General features: G+C 32.8%; 2 protein-coding genes across 2 annotated transcripts; both read left to right on the top strand.

Moving 5' to 3' along the window:
- Positions 1 to 2,337: 2,337 nt before the first annotated feature.
- LOC111616341 (tigger transposable element-derived protein 1-like) lies at positions 2,338 to 9,868 on the top strand. The gene is made up of 3 exons (XM_023357763.1): positions 2,338 to 3,578; positions 4,303 to 4,424; positions 9,815 to 9,868. The coding sequence occupies exons 1-3, from the start codon at positions 2,408 to 2,410 to the stop codon at positions 9,866 to 9,868; spliced, it is 1,347 nt and encodes a 448-aa protein (XP_023213531.1). The 5' UTR covers positions 2,338 to 2,407.
- A 143-nt stretch (positions 9,869 to 10,011) lies between these two features.
- On the top strand, positions 10,012 to 10,845 carry LOC111616342 (myb/SANT-like DNA-binding domain-containing protein 4). The gene has a single exon (XM_023357764.1). The coding sequence runs from the start codon at positions 10,012 to 10,014 to the stop codon at positions 10,843 to 10,845; it is 834 nt and encodes a 277-aa protein (XP_023213532.1).
- The last annotated feature ends 1,744 nt before the right edge of the window (positions 10,846 to 12,589 follow it).

The raw sequence follows: 12,589 nt of genomic DNA, 5'->3' as shown, positions 1-12,589 counted from the left end.
TTAATATTCTGAAAGTGACTACACAAAGTAAAAGATTTATACACACAAAACTATATTGGGAGCTGGAATATTTGTGAAAGTTTTAATGCTTACTTTTTAAAAATGTCTCAAATAGTGTAAGAATATGTATTTTAGATTTCCTGAATACAATGTAATTAATCATTCTTTTGTATTGTTGAAGATGAAGAAAGATAAAGCATATACCATAAAGGCCATAAGTAAGAATAGTAAGAATAAAAAGAAAGCCATACATAATTGGATTGAATACTAATGTCTGCTTTTGAGCATATATATAAATAATCACCAACTCCCTTATAAAGTAAACACAAAACTGAGTTTTATTTTTATTACATACAGTAGTATCTATGTTTTCAGAATATTTTGATTGAAAATTAGACATAATAAAATGAATATAACAATTAACTTTAAAATCATTAAGCTATTTTTTGTTTCGATTTTAGGAATATTTTGATATACAGTGGATTCCGCTTAATTGGGACACTGGTTATTCAGGGCAGCCGCTTTATTGGGCCAAATCTAAAAGAATGGAAGCCAAACTAATAAATTATTACATAATTTAATCGCTTAATTGGGACAGTAGCAGAAAAGGAATTTAGCGAGTTTTGATATATTTTATCCAATATTGAATAGAATTGAATAGAATTGATTTTTAGTAATCTTCCAAAAATATGCAGGCACTATGTACACTAATGTTGTGTAGGTCTAACAATTGGCAGAGACAAAGCGATTTTGTCTTGCTTGGGCAGTTTGGTTTTTCTGGAAAGAGTTGGCACAGCGGGATGTATCACATGGGGATTTTGTCTGAGGTGGGCCTGAATGCGAGTTACTGACCCTGCTCTGGATTTGACTGGACGATCCCCTTAAAAGCAAAGGGACAAAGGCCACTGGACAATTTTTTGAGGTCTCTCTCGACTGAGTTGGAAGACAGCTAGAATTCCCTTGGAAGGTATTGCGTGCATAATTACGTCTAGATTCAGACAGCAGTCATCCTATTGTTGAGACCAGCATCGCACTGGCGGCTTCTACGGACACTCCTGCCAAAGTGGCTCATCTGCAAGTAAAGGAAACTGTGCTCAAAGAAAGACCGTAAAATGACTTTTGGACAAACCCTTTTCTTTCTCCCTTTTAGTTAGGATATGTTCTAACTAAAAAGAAAGAAAGGAAAAATTGTTCGATCAGAAACGGATCGAATGGTCAACCCTTGTTTATGTCACTACTAATACAGTGGAATCCTGGTTAACGACCAAATCGGTTAACAAACTTTTATTTTGCAAAATTTTGTCTCAGATAACAAACTTAATGGCTTTTTGTGTCAAATTTGTAAGCTTGCTTTCACGAAACTTTCTGAACCACTTACGACACGTGGAATCATCAACGGCTCCCTCACCATACACAGAACATATCTTTTTTTTGTGTCTGCAAAGCATTCCTGCCTTTTTGGAAATAAAAAAGCATAATATGTCAAAAATGCTCCTTATTTTCTGCCATTTGTAATGCTTAACAAAATTTTAAAAACACAACTAAGTAACACAACTTTATTCTCAAATACTAGCTGAGATCCCTTTTGTCAAACAACATTGAAATTTTACACATGTGAAGGAAATAACACTTCAGTATTACATTTTTAGCCAGCTGGTGCTAAAAACAAGACAAACTTTTGCATCAACCCAATAGTTTCCAGCCATTCTGGAATCTCACAAATTTCAGTTGCTCTTAGGCGTGCGCAAGGTAAGCATTGCTTTTTCAAGTGTGTTAAACTTCGTTTTTTAGTTTTGTTATTTATACTGTATATTTAATCAATATGGCACCGAAGAAAGAGAAAAGTGACAGTGGAAATAGAAAACGTTTTAGTGTATCATTAAAGAAAGAAATTATTGCAAAATACGAGAATGGTATTCATGTTTCTGACATTGATAAAGAATATAATTTGGCAAAATCGACCATCTCTACAATTATTAAAAACAAAAAAAGCATTTAAGGCTGCCGAAGTGGCTAAAGGAGTGAATGTGATATCGAAACAAAGATCTAAAGTTTTAGATGAAGTTGAAAAACTGTTGCTGATATGGATCAATGAAAAGCAACTTGCTGGAGACAGTGTTAGGGAAGCTATAATTCGTGAAAAGGTTAAAATTTATACAATGACTTGTTGACCCAGACACCCAGTACAAGTGCAGACAGGCAGGACTTTAAAGCGAGCCAAGGGTAGTTTGCTAGATTTCGTCGACGAATTGGCATTCACAGTGTCATAAGACACGGGGAGGCTTCAAGTTCAGATGAAAAAGTAGCAAAAACATTTGTAGATGAATTTACAGAGTTTGTAAAAAGTGAAGGATATGTCTGGAATCAAGTGTTTAATTGCAATGAGACTGGTCTTTTTTGGAAAAGAATGCCTAGACGAACGTACATAACCCAAGAAGAGAAAGCACTTCCCGGGTACAAGCCCATGAAGGACAGATTCACTCTTTTATTTTGTGCTAATGCAAGTGGTAACCTCAAAATCAAGCCACTTTTAGTCTACAATGCTGAAAATCCCCATGCCTTTAAGAGCAAAAATGTGATAAAGTCCAAACTGCCTGTACAATGGAAGGCAAATATTAAGGCATGGGTAACTTGGATTTTATTCACGGATTGGCTCACAGAAGTGTTTGCTCCTACTGTTAAAAATTATCTTCAGGAAATGGATCTTCCTCTTAGATGTCTTCTCTTAATGGATAATGCTCAAGCACATCCACCAAATTTGGAGGACGACTTGGATAGTGAACATGACTTCATCAAGGTCAAATTCCTTCCATCCAACACAACTCTATTACTGCAACCAATGGATCAGCAAGTGATTTCCAATTTTAAAAAGCTGTATACCAAGGCACTGTTTACCATGTGTTTTCAGGTTACCAATGATACCAACTTAACTCTTAGAGCTTTTTGGAAAGAGCATTTTAACATCCTGCATTGTATCAACCTTATTGACAAAGCCTGGAGTGAGTCTCACCGCACTTTGCAATTGGCCTGGAGGAAACTTTGGCCAACTTGTGTCCCAGAGCGAAACTTTCAGGAATTTGAAGAAGAGAGCTCTCCTGATGTAGTGCATGAAATCGTGTCCATTGGCAAGAGTTTGAGAGTAGAGGTAGATGATGAAGACGTGGAGGAGTTGCTGAAAGACCATCAAAATGAACTAACGACAGAAGAGCTGGTTGCCATGCAGGAAGAACAGATGAAAGTCTTACAAGAAGAGCATTCGTCAGAGGAAGAGGCTAGGGAAGAAATCACCAGTGCTGAGATCAAGAAAATTTGCAAAAAATGGAATGATGTGCAGGAATTTATCGAGAAGCACCATCCTAACAAAGATGTCGCTAATAGGGTCGTTAATTTAATGAACGACACTGTGCTAGTGCATTTTAGAAAAATTTTGATTAAGAGAGTAAGACAATCAACTTTAGACCACTTTCTTGTTCCTTATCAAAAGAGACCTCGACTCAAAGAAACTCCCGATGCAGTGCTATCCGATATTTTTATGGAGGGGATTCCTCTTCCAAACATTAAGCTCCGTAAAAACAAAGGTATGTACAGTGCTACTTTATTAAATAAAGTTTACATATTTGTTGCTGTAATAATAGATACTACGTTTTCTTATATTTTCATCAAAGAAAACCCATTTTACAAATAAAATTACAAAAATACTGACGGCTAGAACGAATTAATTGTATCTGCATTAATTTCTATGGGAAAAATTGCTTCGGTTAATGAACAGACTCGTGGAATGGATTACGTTCGTTAACTGGGGTTCCACTGTGTTTGGCAACATTATACAAATCAGTTATTTATCGTCGTGAGTCTGGCAAATTTATAGTACAAATATTTTCTGTATTTTGGTTTAATAAAGCATTAAAATAGGTACCAAATTATAATTATTATTTTTTACCTACTTATTTATTTACCTACGTATTACATATTTTATTATACAATTTATTATTAGTTTGTTTAATTGGGGCAACCTCTTAATTGGGCCAAAATGGATTAGTCCCAATGTGTCCCAGTTAAGCAAAATCCACTATATTGTTATTTTTAAGTGCAATTATTTATTTATTGAGGATGATATTGTCTAAAAAGCATACAAAAGAAAAAGGAGTATAATATTTATATTTTACCATTATTTATGTTATTAACTATCATGACTACAAGGACTGATAGAGTATGGTGTGGTTAGAAAGGGAATAATTATAGGCTTNGTGCTAGCGCATTTTAGAAAAATTTTGATTAAGAGAGTAAGACAATCAACTTTAGACCACTTTCTTGTTCCTTATCAAAAGAGACCTCGACTCAAAGAAACTCCCGATGGAGTGCTATCTGATATTTTTATGGAGGGGGGATTCCTCTTCCAAACATTAAGCTCCGTAGAAACAAAGGTATGTACAGTGTTACTTTATTAAATAAAGTTTACATATTTGTTGCTGTAATGATAGATACTACATTTTCTTATATTTTCATCAAATAAAACCCATTTTACAAATAAAATTACAAAAATACTGACGGCTAGAACGGATTAATTGTATCTGCATTAATTTCTATGGGAAAAATTGCTTCGGTTAATGAACAGACTCGTGGAATGGATTATGTTCGTTAACTGGGGTTCCACTGTATTTGGCAACATTATGCGAATCAGTTATATATCGTCGTGAGTCTGGCAAATTTATAGTACAAATATTTTCTATATTTTGGTTTAATAAAGCATTAAAATAGGTACCAAATTATAATTATTATTTTTTACCTACTTATTTATTTACCTACGCATTGCATATTTTATTGTACAATTTATTATTAGTTTGTTTAATTGGGGCAGCCTCTTAATTGGGCCAAAATGGATTAGTCCCAATGTGTCCCAGTTAAGCGGAATCCACTATATTATTATTTTTAAGTGCAATTATTTGTTTATTGAGGATGATATTGTCTAAAAAGCATACAAAAGAAAAAGGAGTATAATATTTATATTTTACCATTATTTATGTTATTAACTATCATGACTACAAGGACTGATAGAGTATGGTGTGGTTAGAAAGGGAATAATTATAGGCTTTGATACTAATGCATATCATGAAGTCTGCACAGTTCAAATTCTAAACAAAGATCAAAATCAAAGCAATTTTTATCAGGTGTTCCTTGATTTTATTCTTTCCAATAATTTAGAAATTATAAATCAGGGAAATAAGCCAATCTTCATAACTGTAATAAGGAAGGAGATTATATCAATATTAACTTAACAAATATATAGATAAGTAAGTATATTAGAAGTGATGTGTTGATGAGGTTTGGTGTTTAATCACCAACCATACTTTTTGAGATCGATTCCGAGGTAAATAGTGAATGACTGTTCAGACACTAAAAGAGAAAACTCAGATCACTACCAGGGGAAAGTTGAAAGTCTTCTATGCAGAATTATTTTGAAGCTCAAAGACACACATGATCTGGAAATGGCCACTGATGTTTTTCAGCAATCCATTATAGAGTCTTATAATAACTGCCCATTGCTGGCAAGAAAGCAAAGGAAGATAGTAAGGTAGCATTTTAGGAAAGTTAAGCTGATGGATGAACAGGAGTTTATATGAACTCTCTGAGAGAGTATAAATTAGGTATAAATAGAGAATCAGGCTATTGATCGAGCCCATAGATTGGGAAGATCTAATCAAGTGACTGCTAGATGCTATGTAACTGTTTTAAGCAATGAAGAAAAAAATCATGCGTCTTAAAAAACATAAGCAACAGCTTTCTCAAATCCTTATGGAAGATTTAAGCAAAGTAAAGACCCTGTTTTTGGAAGACTTGATCCATCTACTAGATTAAAATCAAAAGTTGAGTTTCAGTTATAGAAGAGAGGTCTATAACTCATGCCAAGATTACATGATGCTATGCTAGGTAAAACAAGTTAGCTCATGCATGATTTTTTTTACTTTTCCCAAGATATTAGTATATGGGTTTGATATGAAAAGCATAAATATCTAGCAGACTTGGAATCGATCATTATTATGGTAGTAGTACATTATTGTTCATGTACTTTCATAATTACAGTTTGTTGGTATTTATATGCAATAAAAGTGTACAAAGCTCAAAGCAAGAATTGTGTGTTCTTGTTTTAAGCCAACCAAGGGTTGGAATAGCCCGAAAAAATTGAAATGGCATGTTAAACAATCAAAGATGGATTTGTACTGTTTTACATGCAAAGATATGTAAAAATGTGTCCAGGGAATTGAAAAAAAAAACTGGAAAACTTTCACCATCCATTAAGGCAGCATATTCAATAAATCAATAACTTGGCACTGCATCATCCTGTTAATGAAATATCACTATAGTAGAAAAGATAATTGATAAGCATATCAAAGTGGCAATGACATAAAGACATCACATAGAAATCAGCTTGCTTATCAATCAGGTAAACCTACAAGGTCAACACTGCATCAATTAGTAGATATAACTGAGAAGACACTGTAGTCTAAAGAAATAGCTCTGGTGGCTTTTCTTGATATTGTGAGTGCATTTAATAACACTCTTTATTAGACCATATCAGCTGTTGTTAGGGAAAAAGGAATTGACGACATTATTTGTAAATGAATCAATTTCATGCTGGATAACAGAATTCAAGCTACAGTCTAAAAGACTGTGGCTTCTTGACTTTCTGGAATGCTATCCACAATTCAGCCTACAGGAACTAGAGTGTAGATAGCACTCAATCTCTACTGCCACCAGGTCATCAGCATAGCCTTGAGTGAAAAAACCACATTCATTGAGTATCATCAGTGATGATCCTTTGGTGAGACTCAATGAATATGGCTCTTTCACTCAAAGCTTTGCTGGTGATTTTGTGATTATCATCTCTGGTAAGTACCCAGGATTAATTATGGAAGTCTTACAGAAAACTGCATTTTGTAGCAGAATGGTATCTAGAGAGGAGTTTGAATGTTAATCCTCAAAAGACCAATCTGGTGCCATTCTCAGACAAGAGAGATTTAAATTTTACTTAAAAGTTATTGTTGAAAGTGTTATTAATATTGTGAGTGAGGTTAAGTACTCTACCTTAGAGTTATACTGGGCAAAAAGTTAATCTGGAATCAACATACAGAAAATAAAATTACCCAGGAAAAGTGTTACTACTGTACTTAGCAAATTGCAACATGAATAATTTTAATACAAATATAACAAACATCACAAAGTCCAATATGTATATATTGTACCAAACAATCACCTAGATATTCAGGCTATAATACGCTGATGTTTCTATCTTAATACAAGTTACACACAACCACATTTTTCCATATGAAAAAACACTGTACCAAAAAGTGGTTCTTTTCTCCATTCTTTTACGTTTTCACTGCTGGTATTAGGGGGATACAGCCCACAGGCTGAGATTTCTCAGAGGATGGGTAAGCACATTATTGTGTTCCAGATCAAAATTTATTCTATCATATACTGCCTTAGAGAAAATATGGATAGAATTATGTAAATAAGAGGGTCTTCATATTATCTGACAGTCAAGCAGATATTAAGACAATTAATTCCACTCAGGTTAAATCTAGACTGGTGTGGAATTGCAAAACCCTTCTTAATGAGCTGGCTTACAGCAATAAAGTTACTTTGGTGTGGGTGCCAAGAAGTTTGGGATAGAAGGAAATGAGAATGTGAATGGACTTGCTAAACAAGATGCATCCTCACTTATGACAGTCAGAACCTTTCTGTGGAACTATAAGAAGTAAAAGGCCATTAAAAAACTGGAAGACTAAGGAAGCTATGGAATAGAACCAAAGAATATGAATATAAAAACACACACATACATTTATCCAAAACCAATAAAAAAATTAAATTCCATATATATATATATATATACCTATGGCTTCAGTTCCATATGAAACTAAAGCCATAGCTGAGTTCATAGGACATGAACATTCAAGACTGATAGTTAAAGAGTCTTCAATGAAATTTACATCTGACTTATTAAAGTTAGATAGGAATCAGATGAGAGTGATAGTTTTCTGACATGCACTATCATCTAAGTAACCATCTGTACAGAATGGGCATCTATAAAGGAGGACCAATTTGTTGGAAATATGGTATGATGGACAAAACTGCCACCTATTTTCTTTGGATACTGCTTTAAATAAGACATTATCTTGAGATTGGGGACTGAGCTTGAGACTGCATACCTAGAACCTGTAAAAAGCCTCTTATACTTTATTAAGAAAAGTGACTTCTACAAAGAAAAAAAGGGCTTATTGGGAGTGCAACATACCAATAGGTATCAGTACTGGAAGGTACAAGAAGGATGCCAATCTCAAAACAAAACAGAACAGATTTTTCTTGACTAATTTCTGGTAAATTGAAAAATTATTATATTCTAATAAATTCATCATTTTATAAATAAATAGATATTTATAATAATTTTATTAACTAGATTTTGTAAATTGTGTCTTAATACGAATATAAAAACACAGTTAAAGTTTACCTAGGGAACCCCAATAGCGGCACTTTGGTTAGGTTAGGTTAGGTTAGATTAACTATATTTTTAGTAGACGTTTCCTTTTTTTTTTTTTTTTGTTCAAGAACTACTGTGACTACCGTGACATAACTAGTGATGTTTGGAACTCGGCAGTCCCACTCTGGGAGGAGTCCGTCGGGACCACGAACAGTCAGAAGCACACCCATTGGGGTTCCCTAGGTATACTTTGACCAAACTATCCATTATATTTTGCAAAAATACAACCAACTGCAAATGCAATATAAAAAACACACACACGAAAACATCCACAAAATCGAATAAATCGAAACACCTTTTACGGCAGACGAAGTTCAAAGAATGCTAACATTTTCGAACCTGTTAATGGTCGAAAGTGAAATGCCATTTTACAACTTCCATCATTCACTTTTCAAACATTCCACTTTCAGTTGTCCCTGTCTGAAAATTAACTGGATTGAGAACATTATTGTACCATAAACTTCACCCATTGTTTATAAGCCATACACCAACGTTTTCTCTCTCAATGTTATTTACAATAGAGGCATATATTACCGAAATGCTAAATATTTAAACTCAGATTTAGTTTTTTTAATTAATTAAAAATGAATAAAAGTATATTTTTCTTTCTATAATTTACTTTTGATTATATTTTAAAGTATTTCTTTATAATAAATTACATATATATATAAATTTTGAAACAAAAGAGAAACAGATGATTTATACATAAAGAAACGTGGTATTAAATTCAAATTTGAAATAGACATATTTTTGTTATTAAATTACGAGATCAATAAACTTATTTCATCTTATTTTTCATAATATTTTAAAATATGACTTTTTATTAAACGTATATTTTATTTATTTAAATCATAAACGAAACACTCGGTTAATAATTTATACCAATAAAAATAAACGAAAAACTTACCCGCGACCTTTAATTTGAATCGTTTGCAAAATACGATTTTATAACCACCGCGACAGTTTCGTATTTGATAACATTTCGATGTTTAAGTCGAATCGATAAGTTTATAAAGAAGATGAATTTAAATATTTAAAAAATAAATAATTGATATAAAATGAATGGAAAAAATTGTAAATTTTAAAATTTTGAAATTCAGGCAACATTCAGCTATTTTAATTGTAAAAGATCGATAGTCCCGGAAGTTAGGCTGTTCTGTACTTGTGCTTTAAAGTTGTTTATCGAAGGAGTAAAAGAAGACATTTAATTATTGTTGGATTATAATAGAAGATATTGTGAAATGTTATTTATCTTCTCTGTTTTATGATCGTTTTAAGGAAAAAGCCGGTTATGCAATGGAAATCGTCATTAGTATTGGACCCGGGGACTAAAGATGGCACCGAATCGACTTGACTCGATTATGGTTGATTGTCGGCAAAGAAATTCTTCCTCCGCATCCAGCGATATTTAACAGTTTGTCTGTCCGTTCGTCCATACCTACTTTCAGTTTTCTTCTTCCGTTCATAGGCATTCCATGACTTCAATAGGAAGACCTAAACGACACCGAAAACCAAACTTCACGGAACAGGAAAAGATGATTGTTTTAGAAGAATTTGAGAAATGTAGAAATATCCTTCACGCACGTTCGTGTGACGGTGTCACGACGGATAGGAAACAAGCAGCGTGGCAAAGTATAGCCGAAAAACTGAATTCGTATAATAAAGCCGTGAAGCGTACGGGTGACGATATAAGAAGTAAATGGAAGAAAATGATAAACGAAGCCAAGAAAGAAGCGGTTCAACGTAAACGTAAAATGCCAAACAGTAATCGACCTTTGCCACCTATATCTACTATCTCTCAGAGGATCATAGATATGTACTCGGATTCTCCTTCGTTTGCGGGCTTAGCCGATAACGACTCGAATCCCGATATGAAACTAAAGTTTTTGAAACTTTTATGGGATGAAAGTGATAAAGAAGATAATAACGAAGATGCTGAAGATGAAACGAGCGTAGAAGATCATAGGGTTGTCAGTACGACGTCCAGTCCCAGAAAATCAAACAATTCCGTTTACCACGCGGACGAACCACCTGCAGCTAGTTCTTCTTATTGTCCGACTTCGTGGCCCACACCTGTTATTGACTCTATATCTTCCCTGTCTGTAGTCCAAAACGGACGAGGACTCCAACATCATAAACAGCTTAGCGAAGATGATGTGCATTCTCTTCAGCTGGAAGTATTAAAGATGGAGAAGGAGAAGCTGATAATGGAGATGAGAGTGTTGGCAAAAAAAGAAGAGAAGTTAGATCTGGAAATGAATTATTGGCGCCACAAAAACATTCTCATACAATCCGCATCCGATATGTAGTGTTTGATGTGGATAATTTTTTTTTTTTATTAATTGACCAAAGTTATATAAATTGAAAAAAAAGCTTATAATTACTTAACATTTTATTTGATAGAAAGGTTTTTCCATTATTATTATTATTATTGTTGTTGTTGTTGTTGTTTGAATTTGATGGATGAAGTTAGGATCATAACGCTACTAATTTCATAAATATATTTTATTCCTAATAGAATTATTATTATTTAGTAGGGGAGGGATTAAGTTATTATTATAATTATTATTTGAAAAATTAAATAATGATAATGTGACTTTTTTGAGAGAAAAGGCAATATTTGTTTTAGTTTAAAAATTATGAAATAATTTCATGTGGTTTTATTTTTGATTTTTTCTGGGTGATTTAAAAAAATCAAGTTTTAGAAATGGAGCTACCTGATATTCGACCAATTAATGTTAGACCAATTAATTAGAACTTCCAAAACATCCGACTTTAACGCGAAATATTGAGAAAAAATATATATATAAATAAATATATATCTTCATCTCAGGACTTTGCTGTACTTTTAACGCCTTCACGTGAAAATCATGTCACCAATTTTTATGTCGACTTGTCTCTATTGAAAATAGAGACCTGTTTGGTGCATAAAGTATACGAGCTTCTCTATTGAAAGGAACAATAATAAAAAATAAATAAAAAAGGCAATTTTATTTCTTTATTTTTTAGGATTTTATTTAATAAAAGATTATCGTCTCGGTAAAACCTATTTTTTATGTTTTAAAGACTGTGGTGGTTAATTTTGGAAATATCCAATATAACCCTAAAGTTTAAAAAAAAGAAACAATGTGTACGGAAAAGTTACAGAAGAAAAAATAATAATAATTATTGTGATTGTCATTATATGTAGACGTTGATGTGATGTAATTACAAGGAGTGTTTTATTGCTTCAAGCAAAGGTCTCTAGACCAAATGATCGGATGTCATTTTTTTTTTTACTCTCCCGTCTAATGACAAAAAATTGTATATACAAGAGATGACAATAAATAGGTTGTTGTAAGTTGTCCCCTGCGAAATCTTGTAATATAAAATTTCACAATTCTCGGTAAATTTTTGAAATTCAGGCAACATTCAGCTATTTTAATTTTTATCGTTAATTTCTCCGAATTTGTAGATTTTAGGCTTTTTATTTTTTAAGAAAAACAATTTGACTGTAAAAAAAAATTACAATTTAATGAATATTTAAAGTTAGTTGTAATTTCAGGTAGCATTCAATTGTCTTAATTTGTAATTTTTAGATACCAGTAACATTAATTTCTCTATTTTATAAAGTTTTAAAATTTCACTTTAAAAAAAAATAATTAAGCTTATTAAAGCTTTATTTAAGTTGTAAAATTTGTAATTTAGGTAGCCAAATTTAAAACTTATTGTTCAAAAATCGGTCAGTAGATCTAGAAATGCCCAGGAGCCATTTTTGACGCGCTCACTATTAACATTTACAGTCGACCCCCCCTATAACACTGTTGATTATTCCTTTTTATATGAATTCCATGTTGTACAAGTCACTTAGATTTTACAAATATGTGATCCATTCACAGCCCGGCACACGTATTTGTAAAATCTAAGTGACTCGTACAACATGGAATTCATATAAAAAGGAATAATCAACAGTGTTATAGGGGGGTCGACTGGTATTGTAATATACAGTACATGTTACATCTAATACTTAAATTCGCTTTAGCAATCAATGAAAATTGACTTAATCAGTGGTTA

Source organism: Centruroides sculpturatus, unplaced genomic scaffold (genome assembly GCF_000671375.1).
Source record: "Centruroides sculpturatus isolate CEXI.00-Female unplaced genomic scaffold, Cexi_2.0 scaffold3178, whole genome shotgun sequence".
Lineage (NCBI taxonomy): Eukaryota > Metazoa > Arthropoda > Arachnida > Scorpiones > Buthidae > Centruroides > Centruroides sculpturatus.
This window is presented reverse-complemented; position numbering and strand designations above follow the sequence as displayed.

What these genes read in the sequence shown, in the direction of transcription:
- LOC111616342 (XM_023357764.1), top strand. Translation starts at nt 10,012, where the DNA reads ATGACTTCAATAGGAAGACCTAAACGACACCGAAAACCAAACTTCACG.
- LOC111616341 (XM_023357763.1), top strand. Translation starts at nt 2,408, where the DNA reads ATGCCTAGACGAACGTACATAACCCAAGAAGAGAAAGCACTTCCCGGG. An exon ending in TAAGCTCCGTAAAAACAAAG is followed by an intron (nt 3,579 to 4,302) that starts GTATGTACAGTG and finishes AATCAACTTTAG; the next exon opens with ACCACTTTCTTGTTCCTTAT. An exon ending in TAAGCTCCGTAGAAACAAAG is followed by an intron (nt 4,425 to 9,814) that starts GTATGTACAGTG and finishes GATCGTTTTAAG; the next exon opens with GAAAAAGCCGGTTATGCAAT.